This window comes from Macrobrachium nipponense, chromosome 17 (genome assembly GCF_015104395.2).
Source record: "Macrobrachium nipponense isolate FS-2020 chromosome 17, ASM1510439v2, whole genome shotgun sequence".
Taxonomy (NCBI): Eukaryota; Metazoa; Arthropoda; class Malacostraca; order Decapoda; family Palaemonidae; genus Macrobrachium; species Macrobrachium nipponense.
The window spans coordinates 76269738-76295749 of NC_087210.1; the positions used below are offsets into that span (position 1 = coordinate 76269738).

Below are 26012 nucleotides of genomic sequence, written 5' to 3' on the forward strand. Positions count from 1 at the left end.
GAATATTTTTCTGCTTTTCATAACCATGTTGGACTACCAGATCCGTTGAAAATCCACTCCTCAATTCTGAAAGTTAACTTTTGGTTAATATGGATTGGTTTCAAATATATATATTTAGTTTTAAAAAGAATAGTAACTAATTGGTTTTAAAAGATAAAGCAATAAATCACAAACCGGTAAATAATACTATTTCAGTATCCAATTAATTTCAGCATTAAAATTTATTCATAAGGTTCAATACTTTTGCTTTTAATGACAAAAAATTTAAAATTCCCAAATCTACGTAAATTCATTGTCATGTAACTCGAACTGACAATTGATGAATTTTAAAAATTCCCAAAACTACGTAAATTCTTTGCAACCCGAACTGAATTTTGAGATGCAAATAAAAAAATCAAGATTTAAATGTGGATTAGCAAATAAAATTTCTTACCATAATGATACTGCTAAAATTCCATGCATACAAGTGAACTTGTAACTCACGAACTAAAAATTCACACTAAGAATTATGAACAAAACTGACAAACTTGGATTATTTTACCATAATATTCACAGCTGATTCAAGCAACGTTAAATTGCTACCAGCTCATTAAGAAATTAACATTGAAAAACCAGTAAAACAACTCAAGTGATGGAAAAATGTCAGATAAAGTTTAAAAACAGTAATGTAGTGATGGAAAAATGTCAGATAGTTTAAAAACTGTAATATAATTGAATTTAAGCAATTAAAAATAAAACTTAAGCGATGGAAAATCAAAGTCCGATAAAGATGGAGAACAGTAAAGGTAATTAGATTTAAGCAATGCAAAAATATTCTAACTTTGCAAAATATTCTAACTTAAGTCAGTGCCTGGACTTTTGCCCTGCCAAACAAAATACTATTCTATCCAAAATATTCTAACTTAAGTCAGTGCCTGGACTTTTGCCCTGCCAAACAAAATACTATTCTATCTATTCCGTGCCTGGACTTTTGCCCTGCCAAACAAAATACTATTCTATCTATTCCGTGCCTGGACTTTTGCCCTGCCAAACAAAATACTATTCTATCTATTCCGTGCCTGGACTTTTGCCCTGCCAAACAAAATACTATTCTATCTATTCCGTGCCTGACTTTTGTTTTGCCCTGCCAAACAAAATACTATTCTATCTATTCCGTGCCTGGACTTTTGCCCTGCCAAACAAAATACCATTCTATCTAATGAGGTCTGAACGGATCTAAAATTAACATTACTGGGTTGAACCAGGCAAAACAATGGAGTAAAAGTACCATTTATAACTTCTCACATCTCCAATCCAATTAACATTAATAGATTGAACCAAGTAAAATTATCCGAATCCTTACATTATGTATTATAAGTAATAAATTTAAAACCTGGCATTCGAAAAATAAAGATAAACCAGCGAGCAATTAATAAATAAATCATATAACAAACTAGCATTATAGTTTAAATATTTCCAGGTATTCATACCGAGCATTAAAAATGTCTAGGACTCTAAAAAGCGAAAATCTTTATCAATTTAATGAAAATTCATAATTGGGTCATGTTGAATTGTATGCCAGCAGGTAAATACTATAATGGAGTATCTGCCAGTATTATGCCAATAAAGATCAGGTACAGGTTCTTGTGAAAATACATCTAAAAACTTTCAATACTCTATATTATAAAAGTACTGATATTGCTCAATTTAAATTAAATAATTAAATTACAGTCTGTCATACAACTAAATGCATGAAAAGGTTACCAAACCCCTTTCACGTAGTACTTTGACGTAAGCTTCAAATTCACTACTACATGACCTTAGATTTTACGTATATTAATTAATGCTAGTGGAATACAGTACTGGGAGAGCCGCCGCCACCACTAATTCTCTCCAGTTCCAGAACATTTCACTACTCCAAATTTACCAGTAGTATCCGAGGTCCTAGGGCTTATATAAATAGTACCTGCAAAAGAAATGGAAATTAAAATGGTACAACATACTGGCCAACAGAGAAAGGTTTATAGTGTTTAAGACTCATGTTTCAAACTTCATTTACTTTATATCAAAACCTAAGTAGACCTTAGTATGGCCAACACTTTTTAATTAGTTACTATTATCTTAGGTTTCTAGCATTTGAAATGAACACCTGTGTCAAATCTATCCTATTAAATAGCGGTCTCCTCAGTATCGATAATTATCGCATTCTATGTTTGGGCAATGAAATTTAAGGAATAATTTTCGGTTGATTGATTAAATACTCAAACAAGATCTCTTTAGTGTTTGAAAACATAAAATGTACGCAATACTACATTTACAAGCAATACACCAAACTAGAAACCTAGACAAATTATGTAAAACACGAAGATTTTTTAAACCTTAGAAATGGATTAAGTTTTAGCAAATGAATACAGAATGTTAGTAAAAATCTACACTAATTAAAATATGATAAAGCATAATCTGCTCAGATTACCTTTCGATTCCCAGGCTAGAGAAAATCTGCATGTTCTAATTACAAAGTTATTAAAAACTTTCAACTCTGTTACCAGCGCCTCAGTGGCGTGGGTTCGATTCTCGGCCATTCCATTGAGGAGTGAGATGTGTGTATTGCTGGTGATAGAAGTTCACTCTCGACGTGGTTCTGAAGTCACGTAAAGCCGTTGGTCCCGTTGCTGAATAACCACTGGTTCCATGCAACGTAAAAACACCATACAAGCAAGCAAATCAGTTACCCTATAGAACACACTCGGAGGATGTCGTGCGAGGATGTGCAATTGGCACTTAAGTTCAAGCGAAATTACAATGCATCACTACCACAATACTACTCTTGCATCTCAAGTGGGATATCTCTTGATTTCCCTTTACATCCTCTTCTTCCCAAGAAGACCATATTCTTTGGAAGCTTGAATTTCAAATCAATGGCCCCTATGGACTTGCTCCATATGAATGGGTTTCATCTACTGAATAATCATCATTATGCATTCCAGATGCTTCCTTCATCAACATCCCGGAGCACTTTCTTGAATCCTGTTGTCCAATCTGTCTTTCTGCTTCAGTGCAACAGTTTCCTCTTCCATTCCTCCTTTATATCCTTGAAATTCATCACCAACCGCTCCAACTCCTTCGCTTCAAGTCGAATGGCTGAAAAAGTGTCCCATCATTTGTCTTGCCAGCCTGAACTCGCTCATTCAAGCACTTCATATGACTTAAGACTTGCATAAATTTTAATTCCTTTACTATTAAAAGTCGTCATTCGTATATCCCAAACACTCGGGAAGAATTAGACTAAATTACCAAACTAATGCACCTAAAGGCTTGAATTTCTACTATGTTTTTACGTGAAATAATATGCTAGAGCTGAAATATGATTTTCCGATGTTTTAGAGTACTTTGAAAGTTCCCGACATTCAAATTAGCTTTTTCAGACGCTGGGGATTCCTTAAATCTTACAGTAATGAAGGAATGCAGTAACAAACCAGGGCATCTGAATTGGGGGTTGGGGGTGGGCAATACACGAAAGTGAAATATTGACAGGAATGTATCCTAGCCTAACCTATGATACAGGCCTTACCAAGCCCCTTAACCAACCCCTGGAACCTTCCTACTTAAAAGTATCAACTGCAGAAAATAGGGTTGTGACCCAACCAAATCGCATCTAACCTACCCTAACCTAGGATGCAGGGTCCTTAAAATGGCTTATTTTGCAACCCCTGAAACCCCAACCTAATCTATAGCACTATAAATCAAAATAGGGTTCACACTTTACCTAACCAAACCCCACCTAGGATGCAGGGACTTACCACTTTAGTGTAAGGTGTCACTCTGAAAATGTTCTACACAACTCACATTAATAATCTATTTTAGAACACGCCGCTGTATGTCTCACTTTACATTTTCCCCCACCCAACAACCCGAGATTCGTCCTATGGTCTTACCTTAACCACAATCAGAACTTGCTCAAGTATGGGAGGTTGGAATAGTACATGCATTTCCCATTATTTGTTATCCCCGACCAAAGATTATATTCTTACTGTGATTTAGATTATGCCCAGCATCTCAAGACTTAAATTTGCTACCGAAATGATCGCCAGAAACATTCAAAACGCTAATTACGCCTGAAAGTTTTTTAATACAGCTGAAATAATAATCATAAGGATCAAGATTACATGATAACCGAGGCTGGTTTTTCCAAGCAACAACTAATTCCATAAATGCCACGTAGCTGAAAAATGAAAACTTTAGAACTTAAAAGAACCCGTCAGTATTAAATATCGCCCACACACTTATTTAAAGATAAATAAAAAGCCAGCATCTTCCCCAACATATCGAGGGAAAAATCTGGAACCCCACTCACGGAAGTCAAAACGTACGAGGAAAAAGTTCAAATGGGTAACAATGTTCATCGGGAAACTTCTAACAATTTAAAGGATTTCAGATTAAATCTTCGCATTAAGAAGACCTAGACTGAAGGAAGCCCACTAAGATTGGAGGAGGAAGAACCTCCAATATCGAAAACTGGCATGAAAACTATCCAGAACTGCTATTAAAAATTACCCATAAAAATATGCACTTGAGTTTTCAATTATGGACACCAGTATATGCGCATGCACTAATTCAGATATTCATGGACTACTGCATGTACGCATTCACAGGAATGAAGAGGAATGACCGAGATGGTTGTGTTCATAAAATCAGGTATAAGGTAGATCTAGGGTACCTATCCGCGGCGGCCCAGACTATGGCAGTTACGGTTTTTCTATGCAGTTTTACCTACTGAACAAGAATTTTAAGTAATATTTATTCGGACGACTGTAATTAACCCCCAAGGTGCCAGTACTAAACACGGCGAAATACATTGGACCCCCCAATCCCTGGTAGATGTCGTATCCGCGGTTACGTTTCTTGCAGGGTAATTCTAAAGAATAGTTCTGCACGAACTGCAAGGAACGTAACCGCTGATAGAAATCCACTAGGGATTGGGGAGTCCAATGTATTTCTCCGTTTTTAGTACTGGCCCCTGGGAGTTAATTACAGTCGTCCGAATAAATATTACTTTAAGTTCTTGTTCAGTAAGAAAAATAACATAGGAGAACGTCAATTGCCATAGTCTAGGCCACCGCGGATTGCTTCTGTAGAAATACCAGGTATAATACTAAGTCAGCTGACTTAAACCTATTTACCCCCATATTATATGGGGTACAGGAATTCTCAGCTTCATTAATTCAAATAGTACCATGTTCTCGGAGGAAAAGGAATTTTTGTCTAAGATTTCTTCAAAGAAATTTAGTCTAGAAAGGTTGTAAATGGGGCACAAATTCTTTACTGAAATTGTAAAGAAATCCTGAAACACCAGGAATTCGGTAGGATTTCTATACTGGCAATTTAACTATCTAAAAATTAGCCTTTCCGATCACTTAGTGAAAATACTGTCTTTTGTCAAAAACATAACCGGTACACCACCAAACTTTTTTCTCCTTTCTAAATTTATACTGCTTATTACACATCAAACATTGTAGGCTACTGCTGCAGGTAACATAGCAGGTCTTAAAAAGGCAATACATTTTTTAATTTTCTAGAAATCGTGAACAAAGCGAAAATAATCAGTGTTACAAGAACACAAACTGTACACCTTCATTCTGTGAAAGACGAACCAAATGACAAGAGAAAATGCTTGACACCTGTAAGATTTTCATCAGGTCACGTAACTCCTAAACACGTTAACTACCCACAATGCAATTTTAAGGTAAAAAAACAATTTGCATCAGAACGACAATGCAGCACTAAAAACAAAAACAAACTCATCAGACCACAAACTGTGTTGTTAGTGAAAAATTTTTTTTTTGAGGATGGTGATTATATACACATTCATATCTCGGATATGGCGAATTTCCCCCAAAAATGTTCAGAGGCAGTAATTATTTTTTTATGCCAAATTCATCTGTAATACTATATATTGAGTTTGATGTAAAATAATAACATTCAAAATCTTGTGAACAAGTAACCAGACATGTTTCAGAGCCTGGAGATCTTAGGCTGAACACCAGCCTAAGATATTTCAGCCTAAGATATTCTATCAAGAAGTTGTCGAAATCTTAGAAATCTGTTATAAACTACGGATAATCCATAAATTTAGACCATAATCTTTTCCCAAAATTGAACATTTTCCGGTTATGAATAGCTATTTCTGACATTAACTTATGTAGCCAAGAGTTTGAGATAATGCACTTTCATATCTAATTTTTAGTGGGGGAGAGGCTTACTGGGACGCGTAGGACAAAACTAGTAGTAAACAGTTATGTACCTTAACATGGTGCGTTATATCCTCCCTTGGGCAATTTGATCTTGTGAAATTAAGGCGGTCTAGCCGAGCACCACTAACAACCTCCTTCCTCCAAAATATACCAGCCATCGTTACCAAAAAATACACCGGGGCAAATAGACAGGAAACTCCACTTACATGAAGGTCTAAATAGTTAAAACATTAAAAGGGTTGAATTATTAATCGGTATACATAAATTTAAATAGTTCTTATCAAGCATAGGATTTTAGAACAAAGCAAATCTACAATTTCGGGAACCTGTTCCAAAATAAAAATCCACCAACTTAGTCTCATGATTCTCGTGTCAAATGCACCACAGTTTGTAAATGGAAAATTTTTTGCATCCTATCAATACATAACTAAAATGATTGATATCGAATAAGAATCTTAGAATAATCTGAAATATCCTAAACTGTTCAACACCAGATTTGACATCGACCTAGGCGACAATCTAAAGTGAATATCGTTATCAAGAACTGACGAACCAATATCAGATTCCAGCTTAAAGTTGAAACGAAATGCTCCCATCCTTAAGAGCAATATCACTCAGACTAACACGAATTTTGCTAAACTAAGATACCAAGGAATATTATGCCAACTTGAAACTTTACCAGCTTTAAGAAATAAGTATTTCAAGCATAAAAATATACACCCAAAGACTTTACTTACAAATAAAAAAATCACTGAGCACCAAGAGATCACACTCAGCAACACGTCGGTTTCACAACAAACTAAACGCCGGTAATTTCAGAGGCTGGCAGTTTTAACTTCGGAAAACTCTTCCTCTACGTATCCTTAACAACAGGAAATATAGCTGTTTTCCATTACTGGATGACTTACTCTTTCATTCATACCAAAAGGTGGCGTTGGCTGTCGTGATTGGACAATAGAAACATTCTCGTAGGAGTTTCCAGAGGCTCTCCATCTTTCACAATGTTTCTGTTGAAGCTCAGTCATGTTTGCATCTTCCTCAAGGCAATGACGCAGTTTATATGTAGCAACTTACAAATGTGCATCCAATTACGCAAAATTTAGATTTTTTGTAAAGTGATCAAAAATTCTTTATCTTGATCACAGCAAAAAACTGAGTTCGGTTACATAGGAGCAGAGGGCATCATGACCAAATAGATATATCAGTCCAGGCATATAATATTAGAATAATTATATACATATATATATATATCTATATATATTAGATATATATATTTATTATATATATATATATATGTGTGTGTGTGTGTGTGTGTGTGTGTGTGTGTGTGTGTGTGTGTGTGTGTGTAATAAGATACTCCATTCTTTAGTGGTCTCTCTGTCACGTCGACATCCTCCAGTTCATGTTCATCTGCATTCACTGGCCTTTACAGTTTTGTCCTCATCATTCGGTTATTTCACTATTTTCAAGGTCTATTTTCTGTCATCTACATTAACCTTTATGACAGATCGGTCTGTAATTCAACCTCTCTTCCTTTAAATGTATATTTTCTCTAGGTATAGGGACTTGGGTCAGGCACCTTAATCCTCACATCTGGCAGAATTCCAGTACTTAGTTTCCTCTTCATGGTGTGTCTGAGAGCTATTTCTCCCATCACATTCACAAGAACATTTCATTATGCTCAAACTTGAGCGTATAGATTTTTTTTTTCTTAATTTAGTTTTCCATCCCTCTAAATTTTATCAGAATTTCCCAACAATTATCATGCTTTCTTCTGTCTCGTGACAATATCTGAACTTTACAATCGTAGTTTGATCATATTTTGTTGCTAGATGAATGGTAACAACCATAATTATATCATGTATATAGTCTGAATAACTTGTTGCTGTCATATCTTTGACCATATGAATTGATTATCCAATCTAAGAATACGTTTATCAAAAATATTCAGAGATTTTTCTACTATGATAATTCATTGAATGTTTTAACAGCCCTTAAAGTTCTAACAAATCAATATTTATGAAAAATTCGAGCACTATTCTATATTACTTGTCATTACAAGATTTACTATGTTCTATTCTCATAATGTAGCTGTCTTCAAAGGGGCTCATAAATGATTTCTTTTAGTTTCTCATGAAATTTCACGTTGGAACCAAATTACTCCTAAGCATTTGTGAATGAAATAATGTAGGTTTCATATGAGTCCGGTTCATAAGGTATTCACATCATATTATTATTGAGTGGCATATTTTCGGCGATATTCACTATTAAATTCACATTTTCGATATCATTGAACTGGTCCACATCTTGAGTAGAAAACGGGACTAAATAGAGAAAACGTAGACTAATTTCATGGTAGACTTATATAATAAAAGGAATTATCTCCACTACAAGAAAATTAGCTCCGAGGGAGCAAGTGCAGTCAGTGCATCTCACATGGTGTATTGTAGACATTATTAAAAGGTTTTTGTGGCGTTCCAACGTTCAGGTTTTTACTTTACCTCCACTCTGCTTCCTTTCTTCTACCTTTCCGTCCAACCGCTCCAACTCCCTTGAACGTTGTCTTGAGTAGTCTACTGCATGGCTGAATGTGCCCCAGTGCTTAGCTATATAGACAAATTCCAATAAATAACCGATAAACTCAATAATTGTGAAGATATATTGTAAGTTTGACAATCTCATTTACTTTCCAGACTTTTAACATATATTCCACGAGTTCTGTGGGAATAACATTCTATTTTATCTCTCTGCAGAAGGTCAACTTCACACTAGTCTCGATTTCCAGGGAAATGCTTGTTAAATTCTTTAAATTTATATTAACCATTTTTTAACTAAAACTATACTCTGGTATGAGTTCTGAACTCACGTGATAGGTAGTATAAGGAATTTCTTCCTCAACAAACTGTTAGGATTTACGTTATCCATCTAACTTTTGAGAATGTGTCTGTCCACATAAAAAAAAAAAAAAAAAAAAAAAAAAAAAAAAAAAAAAAAAAAAAAAAAAAAAAAAAAAAAAAAAAAAAAAAAAAAAAAAAAAAAAAAAAAAAAAAATTGGCTTTAAATGGCCTTAGGTTTTGGTTTCTAATTTGTAATCATATGCATACTAAACAGAAAATGAGTTCTATTCTTTTAACCTAGGTTGAGAGATTCCCCTTCACCAAGGATAAAACTGTGGAATCTTTAACTTAACCTACTATGTATGAAATTTTTGTCTCAATTGAAAGAAAGCGTACTTTTGCACCTGTTCTTCTTCCTTATAGTGTTTAGATAATAATAATTATTGGATAGTTAAACAGACCGAGCCAGAATATTTGACTTTCACTAGGACTGAGCCGCAAGCATTTGTCTTTAATGGTAAAATCTACATCTTTCTTAATTAATCGTGTCTAAAAAAAAACTGATAATTTAATACGTGAAACATGCGTAGTACCATTCTGAAAAATAAATCTTTAACTGACATTACACCCTTTTAAGGAAGGACCTCTTTTCATCAATAGGATCATAAGCTTTCGATATTCATATCTCTTATGTTTTGAGGGCATAATAATAATTATACCGAGCAGGAAATTCAAAGACTGCTATGTGCAAAAGCAGTTTCTATCTTCAATCCTTTGAAAGCTGCATTGTTATAATCAACATACTGATGTGTTTTATGCTGTAAAATTGGTTAACAAAAACAGTAATTTTCTGTTGCAGTTGTAGAGTAGACACCATCTTAGTTCACTTGACTAGGTGCAAACTTTCCCTCTGTGATGACAACAACCTTTGTTCAGCATCCTTACTGGTATATAAATTAACTGAGCAGATTTCTGCCTTGTAGTGCATATTACTTACTGTGAACTTTGTGTGGCACACCATAGATGGTACTAAGGTACTCTGCAGTGCCCCTTTCATTGTTTGTTTGTTTGTATGGTGTTTTAACGTTGCATGGAACCAGTGGTTATTCAGCAACGGGACCAATGGCTTTACGTGACTTCTGAACCACGTCGAGAGTGAACTTCTGTCACCAGAAATATACACATCTCTCACTCCTAAATGGAATGGCCGAGAATCGAACCCGCAACCACCAAGGTGAGAAGCAAACACCAAACCAACTACGCCACTGAGGCGCAGTGTCCCTTTTAGCCCCCAGCTGCATTCCCTTCTGTCTCTCCCAAGTTATTTGTGACCAACTTCTTTAATTTTACTTTGGTCAAATTATCACATTTTGTTTAAAACCAAATTCTTTGGGCAAGCCCTGCAAGACTGGAAATGTGATTCAGTGGTTTCATGAAACTAATTAACAATACTAATCACAGCCTGCAAAGTCCAAGTACTAATTACAGGCCTTCCTTCTGGGAAGTCACTGCAGTCATACTGACCATATTTGTAAAAAGAATTTATATTCTATGTATTTATATCAATAACAACCACATACTTATGGACTTCTTTGGGAAAATGAAACAAAACATTTAATGCAAAATGGACCTCAACTTAAACAGATTCTGAACTTATCAGCAACGTTATTATTAGTTTTTTTTGCTTCGGTACCATTTATGTGTAAAGTATATATTAGTTTAGGTTATGAAATACTATATGGAATTGCTGTTAGCTGTAAGATATCTACAAAATACTCAAGTTCAGCTTTTATTCAGAGGTCTTAAGTACTTAATACAATATGTACTATATTACTTATAAGACACCCAGAGCCCAAAGCATCTGTTAAGTTGAGGTGCTACTTGTGAAAGAAAATGAAGAATATACAGTGAAGGATAATGACCACACCAAAAGCTTCTATAAATGTGTCTGACGAAAACATTTTGGTTTTCAAAGGAAGATATAAAGAAGACACCAAATGGTTACCTACTGTTCTACTAATATTTTTCATGCACTAATGGTGGCATGCTAAAAAATAAGTTAAAGCAAGTTTTCATTGGTTTGTTTTTTAATGTGAAGATTTAGAAATTCCGTGTTCATCAAAGGATAAAGATACACATGAATTAACTGCGAATACTTAAGTGTAATGAGTCATCTGAAGTTTCACAAGCATTGAAAAACAACAGGGCACATTTATAGTGTGTTTCTTGTCTGACAGAAAAGTACTTTTTTCTTTCTTGTGCTGGTTCAAACCAAATATCATATGCTTTTGCTTTCCAAAATTCAACCTTAGAGAAAACCACAATGTGACCAAATACTAAGAAGACATGCTTAAAATCATGAATGACGAACATTATACAATCATCCACTTCTCAAAATTTTAATTATAAAGTCTTGACACATTGCCGAGTCTATCCAACATCAAATCTACAGATGAACATTACACATCTTTTCATTTAACACGTTACATTTGCTTGACTATAGATCCTGTCTCTTAATATCCAATTAAATGAGAATCCACAAGCAACATATTCGGAAATTTACTTAGAGCTAACAAATACATTTATATTTGAAATTATTCGATATAAAAATTGCATCATGTATCCTAAAGATAAAGTTTATTCTTCATGATCGTGAGAAAGATTATTTGATGGTTTACTTTTATAAGAAGGCCACCGACAAGTTGGGCAATGATGATTATCTTTTAACAGCCATTCTGTAATGCAAGAATGATGATAGTGATGTCCACATGGGAGACCACATAATACGGCTGACCATCGATAGCGGCTAAGACAGATTGCACATATGCGACTTTCAATTGCATGAGGAGGTGCTGTCCATTTAAGTTCTGTGAGTCGCTGTGGTGACAACAACCATCGTGAATTACTTACACTTTTAGTTAATTGTTTTGAATTTTCATTCATATTTTGCTGCTTCCTAGTTTTAGAACAGCTTTCACAGACTTTCAAAAGTCTTTCATATGCAAGATTTTGATGGATTCTATCACCAATTCTTCTATACCTTAAGTACTGTCTTTCTAGTTTACGCTTTAAAATGGCACATCTATGGCACACATATATTTCCTTGACAGTTGTCCAAAGCTCACATAATCGGCAATTTTCATCCTGACAACACGTATGAGAATCTAACAAAGTATCATTCTCATTTTCACTGACACTGTCTACATCGGTTTCACTTTCCGATTTTAAGTCATCTTCATTTCCCCATCCATCAAATCTCCACATTGGCAAGTGTTTCATATAATCTGTTGGTATCACTGGGTGCAACCACAAGTCTGGTGTTGCTAATCTTTCTATCAGAAGCTCCATTCCTTCCTCTAATCCTAAATCTTGAGATGGTCGTGGTCGAGATAACGATGCCATAGGTCGAAAGAGTACATTAACTAGGTATGAATCCATTGGGAATAAAGCCCACCAGTTAGAATCAACTTCTTCTTGGTCTCCACTCCTTCTAAAGCATACCCTCCATATAATCACCATGATACCAAATATTTTGGCTGACATCCAAAATATCACTGGATGATTTTCTACCATTAACCAGTGATATCTCAGCTGCCCAAAAAGCCAGGTACTATTGAAAAAACTCATTAACCAAGACCCAGACTGAAGAGCGGCATCAACGTACGAAAACTTGAGTAATGCCGTAACAGCGAGCCACACCAAAAACACAGTAACATTATACACAAGTACTCTTAAAAAGGTACGAACCACATGTTTCCAAGCTCTCAGTCTATAATCAAAAATATAAAAAAAGTCAGCAACAGCAAACAAGTTGGCCCCTACTAAGGAAATAAGGAAAACATCATTCATCCGTGGTTGTAACATACATATATAGGAATCTAGTGCTTGTCTTGTCATGGATTCTCCTTTTTTCCCTCCATAAGATGTAATCCCTTCAGATGTGACAACTGCAACTGTAGGAACTCCACTAAGTCCAGACTTTTTGAGTAAGCGTGAAACCTGAAACAAGTCCCATTGTTTAAAGTAAAATCATAATGAAGAGATATTGAAATCCTATTAAAATCAATTAAGCTACTACCAACAATAAAAATGGAAAATTCTTAAAAAAATCTTAAGCATGTCAATTTTTCCTGAGGAAGAAAACTTACCTGCTCCTTCTCTTCTTTCTTAACAGAAAATGCTGCCAACTTAATGCGACTTGACAAGCGCAGCCCTAGAGTTGCAATCAGTAAAGGAGGACTCAGTAGTTCGGAGATATAAACAACATGGGGAATCTGTTAACATAAAAAATTGTTGAAATTCCACTAATTATTACAGCTCCCTACATAAAATGGGCACCCCATATTTGCTTACTCCGGATTCGCGGACTCACGCATTCACGGATTTCTCTCTGGAACACGTCCCCCCTTATTCGCAGGAAATTCGTGGTATTTTTCAATGAGAAATATCCACAAATTCCTGTTTTTTTTTCATCAATTTCATCATAAAATGCCCTTTTTGTGATAAAACTATTTAAAAAACAAGGTCTAAAACTTTTAGTGGGATTTTCTTGAGTTTTAACTATCAAAATAGGCTGTTTTAAGCATTTTTATTAAAGGGGTTCCAACTATTCACAAGTTCTAGCTATTTGCGGGGGTCTGGTACGCATCCCCCGCGAATACGGGGGGGACCACTGTAATCACAAAAGCCATCAATAAGATAAGCAGTAAGCAATATATACAGCACTGTCTATACTAAAAATAAAATATTTGTGTATTTAAATAGGAAATTCTTTTTACTCAATTTCACTTATTTCAATGTGTCAACCTTATTAATCCTTTCTCCATTCAATGTTTATTCTTCCCCATATAATAAAAAAGAAAATAGATCCACCAATTTTACCTAATATATCTTTTTCTCCTATTACCAGTTAGAACCTGAATGTTTATTGAATTTTTATTATTAATGATAATGATAGCAATAATCAGTCATTAGGGATTCTATGTTTTTTTTTTACTCTTAGGTGTTGGTGTTAATTGTTTGGGGCTCTTGATGTATGTAAAATTAATTCTTTGCAATTCCTCTCTGCAACAATTTAGAGCAATTTGCCCTCCATTAGTAATGTAAAGCAATAAATCAAAGGGCATTAAACTTCTCAGTGTTACAGGCTACCCATTTTTGTTCTCTAAATACTTTTACTGTAAATTTTCAGCCACAGTTTTACATTTAAAAAAATGTAAAACTGTGGCTGAAAATTTACAGTGAAGGTATTTAGAAAACAAAAATGGGTAGCCTGTAACACTGAGAAGTTTAATGCCCTTTGATTTATTGCTTTACATTACTAATGGAGGGCACATTGCTCTAAATTGTTGCAGAGAGGAATTGCAAAGAATTAATTTTACATACATCAAGAGGCCCAAACAATTAACACCAACACCTAAGAGTAAAAAAAAAAAAAACTTTGAATCCCTAATGACTGATTATTGCTATCATTATCATTAATAATAAAAATTCAGCAAACATTCAGGTTCTAACTGGTAATAGGAGAAAAAGATATATTAGGTAAAATTAGTGAATCTATTTTTTTTTTTATTACACATGGAAGAATAAACATTGAATGGAGAAAGGATTAATAAGGTTGACACATTGAAATAGTATGGAAAACTAAATACAAAACAGGTTCCATTGAATAGAATGTTACTGTTAGAGAATAAAGCTTTAAAAAGCACACTAAGAGGCAAATGACAAGATAGTTAGAAATTATTCCATACAGGAGGTTATGGAAGTTCAATACTATACAGATGAGATAACAATGAAAGGGAAACAAGGATTGTTTAGAACGTGTCTTTTGTACAACCCTTAGGAGAATTTTTGTATTACTGCTTTTGTATCTCACTTCAACCTATGGATTTTATCCTAACAATGTACAGCTAGTACTATATTTCTGTGTTGAATGCTTATGGCTCTTAGGCGTTGCTTTTTATGGAAATCCAAATTTTGTCATCACATAGGAGTCACACCCCATACAAGGGCCGTTTTCTTTTGATTATCTTTGCTTTTGTTACTGCATATTTTGTTCCTAACTGTATTGCTAAAATGAGAGATGAAATCATATTTGTCATATCTAAATTTATCAGTGCTTTCTTTATCATAAAAATTTTTTTTTACTCATGTGAACCATTCTGGGTATGCAAGTTTCATAAAATGATCTTATATGTGTCTGATTTTTTCTCTAATTATTCTGACTGCATATCCTGAAAGCGCTAAGAAAAAATCCTACTATTATGTCTTAATTCATGTTTTCGATGCAAAATTAAAATATTACTTGAAAATTAGTAACTTGGATATCTGCATAAAACATTAAAATTTATATACAGTATATAATCCAAAACTGAAACAAGGATTTGCACTGTAAACATTTCTGTATTCAAGTCTTTTACCTAGTAAAGATAAAGAAAAGGGTGAAAAACCTGCAATCTTTTTCATTCCCTTTGCAGTGATAAAATTTTACTAAATTACCTTTATTCCACTTTTCAATGAGTTGCACTCATTTTAATCACAAGCACTTCATGAGTAACCCACAAGAATGGGTTTAACAACTAGAAGGCAAGATTGTAAGGGTGAAGACCACTTATCACATCTCTCCTCAAAACACTATCATACACACTAGGCAACTCATAATTTTATTAACCTAAATCAGATATCTAGCCAGTTAAGGATGAAACAAAACTACTGCACTACATAATTGTACATACACATGAACTTCTAAAACTCATATCTGGCACTTAAGAGTTAAAAACATTCCTCACCTTTTTCTCAGCTACATTTGTCACATTAATCCACGTTTCTTCCAGTGCTTTCACATTATCCACCACTTTGACTCTCAACAAAATCTGCTCATAAAGCCAAGTCAAAACTGCACTGACAGGCAAATGAACAGCAGATGGCAAAGCAATATTCTTCCTGACAGCTATTCGACCAAGGTTTCGTGAACGACTTGATTTTTCAAAATGCTCATTTGAAGGCAGAATCAACAGTAACTGAGGGTGGCTCCATCCTTGTCTAGCACAAAATCTGAAATTAAAAATGCAAAGTAAGAAAGGCATTTCTAATTTAAAAACTTTAAAATAATAACAGCTGTTGGATACAAGCAGACCTCTTTACTTGTGCAAAGAACACAAACAATGTTTAAGAGAGTCAAGGGTCCCTTACTGATTACATCACTAGTATCATCTATACCTCAGCAAACTTCAGCAACTCTAAAAATCTATGAGATAAAAGGAGAGAAGGGTATCTCCAGGAAAATAAGAGGTCTGTCTTTACAGGATATAAAATTTTCTAAAATTTTATATCCTGTACATAGTGAACACCAAGATGGGACAAGCTTATCCTGAATAGTGAACACCAAGATGGGACAAGCTTATTAAAGGCGTTTACGATGATGGTGACGATAATAACAGGTGTATTGCATAAAAATACATTATTTACAGTATTTAAAAAAAAGAAATAAACTTACCTACGGTCATACTGACAGCTAACTATGGCGCCATTAATTTGAAGGGTTTGCAACTTTGGCGACAGAGAATGCCATGCTCGATCATCAAGTACTCTATGTCCAGCATACTGTCCTTCCCCAGGTATTATTTCAACCAACCAAATTGACTCTTTTTCTTCATAAATCTGAAATATACATATAAATTAGTAAAACAAACAAGTAAAATTTTAAATATGGTAATGATTTATAAATGTTAAATTTTTTTTTACCAATCACTACTGCTTGGAGTGTGATTATCTGAGGGTGTCAACTGAACGAGTTTAAGCCATTCTGCCAGTCGTTTGTACTTATCCCCATGTCATTACCTATCAGTTTTGATCTCTCCTGGCTAAAACTACTTGATAAACCCCATTGGTGGGAATGAGAAGAGCATACTCCCAATAAAACAGGATGTTAATAACCAATGTCAGCCAAGTCATTCAGCAAGATAATATAATTGATAACCTTTACTCATACTGTCACTAACTCAACAGGTGATATAATGACTCTCCAGCATTCACCCAAGTTCACTCACAACTCCAATACCATGTTAAGTTTTTGGACACTTTCTGAATTACACTGGTATAGAAACATAAAAAATTACCTTGTGGTATCAGCTTGCTGAGTGACTTGACTGACATTGGTCCTACTAGACCACATAAAAAATTCTCAAGATCATGACTACTGAGGGACCAACAATTGCAGGTGGAGAGCTTATCTCCATCTCCAGATTAGTTGCATTCCTGGACAGAATCAAGTCTGATTTCCTGCAAGTGAGTTGTGGACCCAGGTATTGGCATAGTAATGCTGCAATTTCCACTAAAACCAACCAGTAATCCTCCACAGCCTTAGGCAGGCCCAGTGTATCCCTTCATCAGTGGCTGATGGCATGGAACTGGAATATGTTCCTTCTTAGATTAAGCAGAAGCATCTCCTTCATGTAGGATAAACTTGGATGAGGAAGCAAATAACCCAATCCTTCATGTAGGATAAACTTGGATGCGAAAGCAAATAACCCAAATGTCCAAGGATAACGAGTTGCTGCCTGATTGACTCCCTCACCACCTTCACTGTTCCCACATAAAGATAATAGACTGCTAAACTTACTCACCAAGCTGAGGTCATTGGCTAGGATAATGATAGGTATCTTTTCCTTCCTTCTAAAACTCAAGGGTTGGTTGAAGGCCGACATAATTTCCCAAAGATCTCAGCTCCAAGTGCAGATGCACTCTTCCCACTATTGTCTCGTGACGACGACCATGAAAATGCTCAGGAACCTCTCTGTCTTATCTGACTAAGCAGGTGATAACGCAGCAGCAGACAAATGTTCAGTATTCAAAATATCTACTTTTAGACAAAACTACAAGTCTAAGGTTCAGCAGGTTGAAGGCAATCACAGCATCTTAAAGATCTCCTGCTGTCAAACAGGAGCCTTCCATGCAGTTGTGAGGGGAATGCAAAACTCCTGCTTCTGGTTTCAGAAGATGAATCTTTTGGTCTCAACTCTGGCAAATGCCACTCATTATCAATGATGCTGTCAAAGGATGAACACCTTGCAGACGAAACTTTTACTTCAGAAAAAGAAAACCACTTCTTGTAATCTCCAGTTGCTGTCTTCTCTCAATTTCAATAGAAATAACCACCAAACAAACAAAGTTGTGGAATGATATGGAATATAGAATTTAGGCCAAAGGCCAAGTGCTGGGGCATATGAGGTCAACCAGCATTGAAAGGGAAATTGAGCTTAGAAAGGTTTCAAAGCTGTTACAGGTGGAAAATTTGTAGCTGCACACTGAAACAATCATTAGGAATGGGTGATAGCAAGATATAGCAAGATGGAAGAGGAAATATGAATGGAGGTAGAGTAATAGGAATGAAAAGGGTTGCAGTTAGGGGTCAGAGGGATGGTGCAAAGAACCTCAAGTAACCCTTACAGTACACTGCACAAGGTGCATTGCCAGCACTAGCTCTCTACAGGGATAGGATGACATAAAATAAGCTTTTCCAGAATGACTGGAGTACCAGAGGACAAGGTCATAACAAAGGCAATCACATAGAGAGGTTCCTGACTACCTAATTGGGGACACCAGTATAACAGCCTCCCAGGTTTGGCAAAATTTACAGTTTAAGATAGATGGGATGACTGTCCTGTAGGACTCTGGGAACAACTTGGCCTTGGCAAAGCCTTTACCTATGCCAGGCACTACCGCATCAGAAGGGAATCCAGGAAAAGACAGGCTAGAATAACCATAGTAAAAAAGAGATGTGTTTCACCCTGAGTAGATGCAGCTTTGGAGCAGCAACTGTACAAGTTGATACAGACAAAAGCTGAATCATAGTAAGAAGAGCAGCAACCTCAACCGATGTAGTAGTGAAGAACAAGTAAAGGTCCTAGAAAGAGCTGTACTTGCTAAAGTAATGCACATCAGCGAAGGTGAAGATATAAGACTGACCAAAACAGAAATACAAATATCTAAACCAGCATGAATAATATCAGCAACATAACTTGAGTAACAATCAATGAAACCATGGACATCAGAATCATTGGAACGATCACAGGCATATTACTACTGGTATAAACTAACCAGTTGCAAACGAGACAGTGACCTCAGCAGACAGCACAAAAACTGCATACACAGGAATAATCAAACAAAAGTTGTACATGCAAGAACAGGCGAAGCAGTTAGCAAACCAGGAGCTGTAAGTACAAGACAAGATGAACAGCAGCTGCCAGAAAGGGAAGGCACTGCAGGCAGAACAGGAGCTCTATGTGCCAGAATTAGTCAAGCAGAAGCTTTCAGAACAGCAGGCAATTCATTACAGTAATATGTACGCAGGAAGAACATATACTGGAGGCTTGGCAAAGCAGCAGTAGCAGACAGGGCAGAGGTAATTGCTGGAACAGCATGGTCAGTCATCAGCGCAGCCAAAACAGCAGAAGTGCAGGATCAGTTATTAGCTGCAGTACAAACACTATGAGCAACAAGACTGACCCTCTGTGGAGCAGGAACAATACGACTGGTCACTAGACATGCAGGACTTTTTACATGAACAGCAGCATCAACAGTAAGAGCAGGAACAGCAACAGTGGTAAAGTGGCATTTGTAACATCAATCACTGGAACTGTATGAGCAGGAGTAAACAACACTGACTGAAGGGCAGCAACAGAAGCAAAGGCAGGGGCAGTCATTGGTGTAGTATCCCGGACAGGGAAATCAGGAGCAGCAAATGCAGAGTGGTCCAATAGCAAGGTGGCAATAACTGGTTGAAAAATAGACATGGAAGATGCAAAGCAACACCAGACACTGAAACAGAGATACTTCCTGAAATGAAGCAAGATCTGGAAATGCTTGGAAAAGCATCAATGGCACTGGCAGTAGCACCATTGAAGAACCAGGAGCAGAAGAGGCAAGCACAGTCGATGCAACAAGCTGATCCCCTGACAGAGCAAGCAGTACATAACCAGGATCGTAAGCAAGGGAGTGGGCTGGAAAGGGAGTGAGTTTAAACAACGAGAGGCTCCAGTTAGCAGGCAAAACAGTTGATTGGGCACATGCGAGCAGCCACTGGCAAGTGAACCTGGCAGTAGCAGGTAGCATAAGTATGCCACAAGTGGGCAGGTAAAGGAACAGCCATGTCAAGGGAAATGGTTAATGTTTCTAAAAAAGCTGGTATCTTGTTGACATATTTTCAAGTGTTTCAGGATGAAGCCATTAAATCTAATTGCTTTGACTCTTTTCTTCTTCCTTGTTTGGATTACTGTTCTCCAGTGCTAACTTTTTTCTCAAACTTTTGAATACAATTAGGCAATCAGTCAAGTTTATTTTGCCAGCTCTTAACGGTGACTTGTGGCACAGACATAAAGTGAGTTCATCATGTTTGTTGCATAAAATGTACTACAACATCAAGCATCCTCTGCAGTCTTCCTTACATGACCTAACTGTTTTTGCCTGCAACACTAGGCAGGCTGCTGCCGCAGTGCGTCATTTTTCTAGCACCAGGTTTAATACTAGTCAGTTGGCTAGTAGTTTTATCTTGGCTACAACTAAAATGTGGAATCTCCAAATATTTAAGCAAGGAGTACATTCATTCCTACTATCTGCTGATGACTTCTGAATTTTAGGTGTATGGATTTTATTTTCTATTCCCTCATATTTATTTATTTATCACCTTTCACAAAACTTGTCTCTTTCCACAGGTTTATAGTTTGCTGACTCCATCCACAAGGGTTTTCAACTGAAGATTTAAAGAGAAAGAAAGAAAGAAACAACAGCACTGCTGGCAGTAAGCATCTCTGGCCTTGACGACAGACACGTTCAGTCTCAGAAGGTACTATTGCAGATTAAGACTGTGACAACAGTGCCAGCCGCAGCACAGACAAGCCTAACTGGTGAGGATCCATCTCCAAAGATACAGTAAACAACAGTCTAAAGGGTGGAACTACAACATAGTACTGATCAATATGGTTGAATACTTTCAGTACCAAGCAGTCTGGAAAAAACTGTAAATTATTAATTCTATCATTCACGGGTGAGCAAAACAGGCCCTAATAGCATATCAATTTTTATATGGTGATAGTACCGACAAAAAAATCTCCGAAATATGTTCACAATACCAGAACAAATGGAAAATTCATTAAAATGGAATACACCCTGTTCACTTACAAGAAGATAGGAATAAGAAATTCATGATTAACTAATATTCATTTTTGAAAAGTAAGAAAAGAAGATTTGATTAGACAATAATTAAAGTTAATTAATTAAATGAATGAGAAGGGAAAATTTTTTAATCAATTTGTATTTTTCATAACAAACAAACTTGAGGTCTTTAGGTATGATTAAAATCTCTCTATTACAACTGGATCTGGTTAAAAATAGAACAAGGTTTGGTAGCATGAGTGTATCAACCAATGGAGAGAGAGAGTAGTCAGGGTCTGACCTCTTTTCCCCATTGCATATGCTATGAGTCATCAGTTGTCTTCCAGCCCAGGTAACTGTATGGGGGTGGCTTGAGGTGAGCCATTCAGGTAAAGACCTCAGGTTATTAGTTATGAAAAATACAATATGATAAAAAAAATTTGTCATTTCTTTATATATTGAACAAACCATAGGCCTTTATGCATGGGGACACACTTTTGGTGGGAGGATAAAGTAAGCTTTAAAATGCCTGTGGTTTGACTTACCGGAGCTCACTTTTTGGTCAGTTATTAGAACATGGGAAGGAGTATATGCCTCTGATCTATTAGGTGAAAGATTACTCAAAAGCTAAACATCCGGGCTTTGACACAATTGGAATTCCAGTCTACATTGTGTCTAGGAAGATAAGAACCTGTAATTGTCAGAGACAAGAAAACCAAGGGTAGCTAATGACCTTGTTCTATTGTCCTTTCCTCTCTCCCTTGAGTTAGACTGTCCAAACTGCTGAGACAAACTGGGACGAATTCTGATATTGTGTTAACACAACTCAAACAAACAGAAGAAGAGGAAGGCAGTTCTTACCTAACAATGGACAATGGTGAATGATTATTTCCAGCTATTCAGAGGATACAGGTCAGGGGAAGCTGACATGGCAGATTCAGGCTAATTAAGATTTGATGGGTTTGACATGAAGCACCAAACTATCTTAGTAAGGGAGGGTTAATTATTGGAAATATTATCCAACAGCTATTTTTTATCAGACTTGACGAATAAATGATTGGCAGAATGTCAAGAAGAATCAAACATTTGCTATTCATGTACGAGACATCTGGTAGTAATTAGAGCACACAACAGAGCTAATAATTTCATTAAAATATTCTATAAGAAATGTTGCTAAACTAACTGACCACAAAAGTCTCAGCAATGAACTATTTGTGTATGAATGCTTAGCATATCAAATCTTTTATCTTCTTTTAAGTATAATCTTTGAAGGAAAAATAGGTGAGATTAGATATAACCCTGAAGGGTAATCATCTCAGGATAAAAGTTTACTGACACCATTTTTTGTTCATTAATTATCTCTTCAGCATTTGATTACAAATCCTTGTTAACTTTTCTAAATCTCAATTAGCTTAAAAACCCCTTTTCGCCACTTTTTCATATACCTGCTCATTAAAATCTTCTTTCCCTGATATTTCAAGAGGACCATGAGATTCAGCAGTGTGCATTCTCCCTAATAATTCTCCATACTGAACAGGACCTGTAAGATAAATACAGTAATGTAAGAACATGAACTTATCTTCTTGCATACTTGAGTGACCAAGTTTCTTCTCTAATAAATGGTATAATAACACTAATCTGTTCAAACAAGAGCCAGAAGATAGATAGAAACTAATAACACATTGGAAAACTGTTTTAAATGATAAACAATAATAAAAGTATACTATACCAGTTTTCATGTATTCTAATTTCAAACCCTTGTCAGGTTATCATCTCAGACTCACTAATTGCGCAGTACCTAAGTCTCTAAAGCAAAAAGTGGTGCTAGAACGCTTTCACAAAACAAATAATAACTGCAAATTAAATGTAATTAAAAGAAATACATGTCCTTACATTATGACACTGGGGTTATTTCCAAGCTTTGAGATATATTATAAGCTACTTACCTGACTTTTGAAGTAGTTCAATTATTTCAGATTTCTCAAGTAAGGCGGCATATTGAATGCCTCTCATCTCAAGTAAAGTTCTTATTTGTGTTACAGTGAGGTTTCGAAGAGGATTTACAATCTGTAATAAAATATGAGGACTGTATTACAAGTATGAAAGTATATACTGCATAATGGAAGCGATGCAATGTCATGAACCATAATGTATGCTTAATACATAATTATGACTCTTATCAAAATTGAATTTTGGACATATTTCTTGGGTGTCTGTCTACAATATGTAGTTATCATGGTTAATCTCCCAATGATGTTATATGTGTAATATATGTAGTAAGCATTCACTTAAAGTAATTAAAAAAAAATTTGTCACACAGTTTCTGAGAGAGAGAGAGAGAGAGAGAGAGAGAGAGAGAGAGAGAGAGAGCATACATCAATATGCACAAATATTCAAAATTCCACCAGTATAAAAATCTCAAACAAACAGCATTTTGATCATGAAAACAAAAGTTCTCAAAAACATTATCAGTATGATCATGTTTTGAAGTGACAAAGGTGAAGTCATGAGAGCACTGACAAAATAGGCAGTACACACACTTGCTACTGGGGAAACCATGACAAGAGATAAAATCTTGAAAATTGATGACAAAGGACTAGTCTATACACTGCACTCCACTTGGTACATTTTCACCATTTATTAGGACATACATAAGAGTTGGTAGCCTTTACAAAGACAATGTAAGATTTGAACCATAGATACTGATATCTCTGAAGAAGTTAATCAAGTTACCTTTTACAGTGGACCCCCCGTATTCGCGTTCTCCAGATTCGCGGACTCACACATTCGCGGATTTCTCTCGGGAACCTTTCCCTGCATTATTCGCGGAAAATTCGCGCATTCGCGGTATTTTTCCATGGTAAATATCCACAAATTCCTGGGTTTTTTTATGAATTTCATCATAAAATGCACTTTTTGTGATAAAACTATTAAAAAAACCATGTATGAAAAGTTTTAGTGGGTTTTTCTTGAGTTTTAACTAACAAAATAGGCTGTTTTTAGCATTTTTATAGGGGTTCCAAACATTTGCGGGTTCTAACTATTCACGGGGGGGTCTGGTACGCATCCCCCGCGAATACGGGGGGAACACTGTACTCTCATCTACTGGTGGTAACAATGATACTGTGCTTATTCTTCTATTGATTTATTTGCATCTCTGAAAGCACATGGCTCAAGTTGAAAATACACTGCAAGCTTTAAGAAAAGAAGCAACCATTAAACAAATTTCTCAATAAACATACACTTACCTGATATGATGTATAGCTGGTGTCCCACCAGAAACCTAGCTCTACCATCCATGTAACCACAACCACAACTGTCAAATATAGCAAAACAAGAACTGGTCGCCTCCACATAATTGAAGTAATTTTATGGCACAGTGTCAGATACCAATGGCCTGAAAAAAAACAATAATTTAGAAAGGATGAAAGGTTTAATGAATAAAAAAAAAGTTCACACTACATAAATAAACATCTTCCAAAATGCCTCACAAGTTGATACCAACCAGGAATAAGGTAAGCAGTGAAGAAAATCAACTGCAATTGTGGAACAAGTGGGTTGTTGGCTATTGTATCTGCCTCTAAGTGGTAGAACCAAGGAGTAGGCCATCAGAGTGTTTGAACAGTACATAAATATCTTGTCACAATTACAAAATGTACCCTAAATATGTTGTCACTATTACAAAGAGATAACAGGATTAATATTTAGTATTCATCCATCAACAATTTGCCAAGAGAAGTGGAAGAAACTATCTATTCACCGGGGCAATTATTCCTCTGGATAGTACCCTAGAAACATTTATTAAGTCATTCAATTTGGTCTTTACAGTCTAGACTTTACAAAGTGATTAGTGTGGAGGTGGGAAATCCCTATTATTTAAACTGATTCGTTTATATTACAGAAATATAACTTTATAAAATTCTCATTTATTTGACACAATTCCATTAGTCCACATTTACCAAGTAACCATTCATGCTGTGAGAACTGAACCAAGGTGGTAAAGCAACTTGTTGGAGAGTGGTTGCAACCAGAAAGGTATCACTCTCACAACACCAACGACATACGTAGTACTGTAAGACAAACCTCTGGGTAGACTACAACAGTGAAGAGACAGTGACATTACATACTGATGATATCTCAGCAGGTGTGATGGACACAGAATGGGCAATATAGGAGTATTCTGTCCAGTGCCTCAATCAGAAGAGCCAGCATATCAGGGTACCACTTAGCTTGGGGTCAATGAGTCACCCTGAGCCCCAGAATAATTAGCACTGGTTAATAATCTAAAATGGATCTACCTATATTGTGTTAGGTTATACATCTACACTTTTCTGAACAAACTTCTCACTTGACAACTATCTAGCCATCCTTGTGCAAACATGTCTCATTTCTTAAAACTTCACACCTTCATTTCCCACACAATTATCCAATTTCTTACATCCCCAAACCTATCCCATTTCCAACAGCCATATCCTGCATTTCTCACACACAAACCACCTAATCCCATCACAATGCTAACTCACATCCTAGGCTTACCACTCATGCCTGCTTCTCCTCTGCTATGATTACCCTATTATCCTAATGGGTTATGTTTACAGTTAGCAGAAACTAAGGATTCAACAGATCTAATGGCACCAAAAAACTTTTTTGCTGGAAGTATGATACATTACTTTTATTTGATGGATAACTGTGGTCGACCTGACTACTGATTCATAGAGAAATTGGTTAATTAATCATATCTCTCTCCTTCACTATTTTAGCCCGTCTGCTTCTACACCCATATATTGTACGTATT

General features: G+C 35.9%; 1 protein-coding gene across 1 annotated transcript; it reads right to left on the reverse strand.

Annotated features, from left to right (window-relative positions):
- Positions 1-11209: 11209 nt before the first annotated feature.
- LOC135196340 (E3 ubiquitin-protein ligase RNF103-like) lies at positions 11210-24637 on the reverse strand. Its single transcript, XM_064223100.1, has 7 exons — positions 24466-24637; positions 23164-23284; positions 22663-22757; positions 16563-16726; positions 15856-16120; positions 13216-13341; positions 11210-13066 (listed from the first exon to the last, which is right to left on the reverse strand). Exons 1-7 carry the CDS (start codon positions 24571-24573, stop codon positions 11705-11707), a joined length of 2241 nt encoding a protein of 746 aa, XP_064079170.1. The 5' UTR covers positions 24574-24637; the 3' UTR covers positions 11210-11704.
- Positions 24638-26012: the final 1375 nt, after the last annotated feature.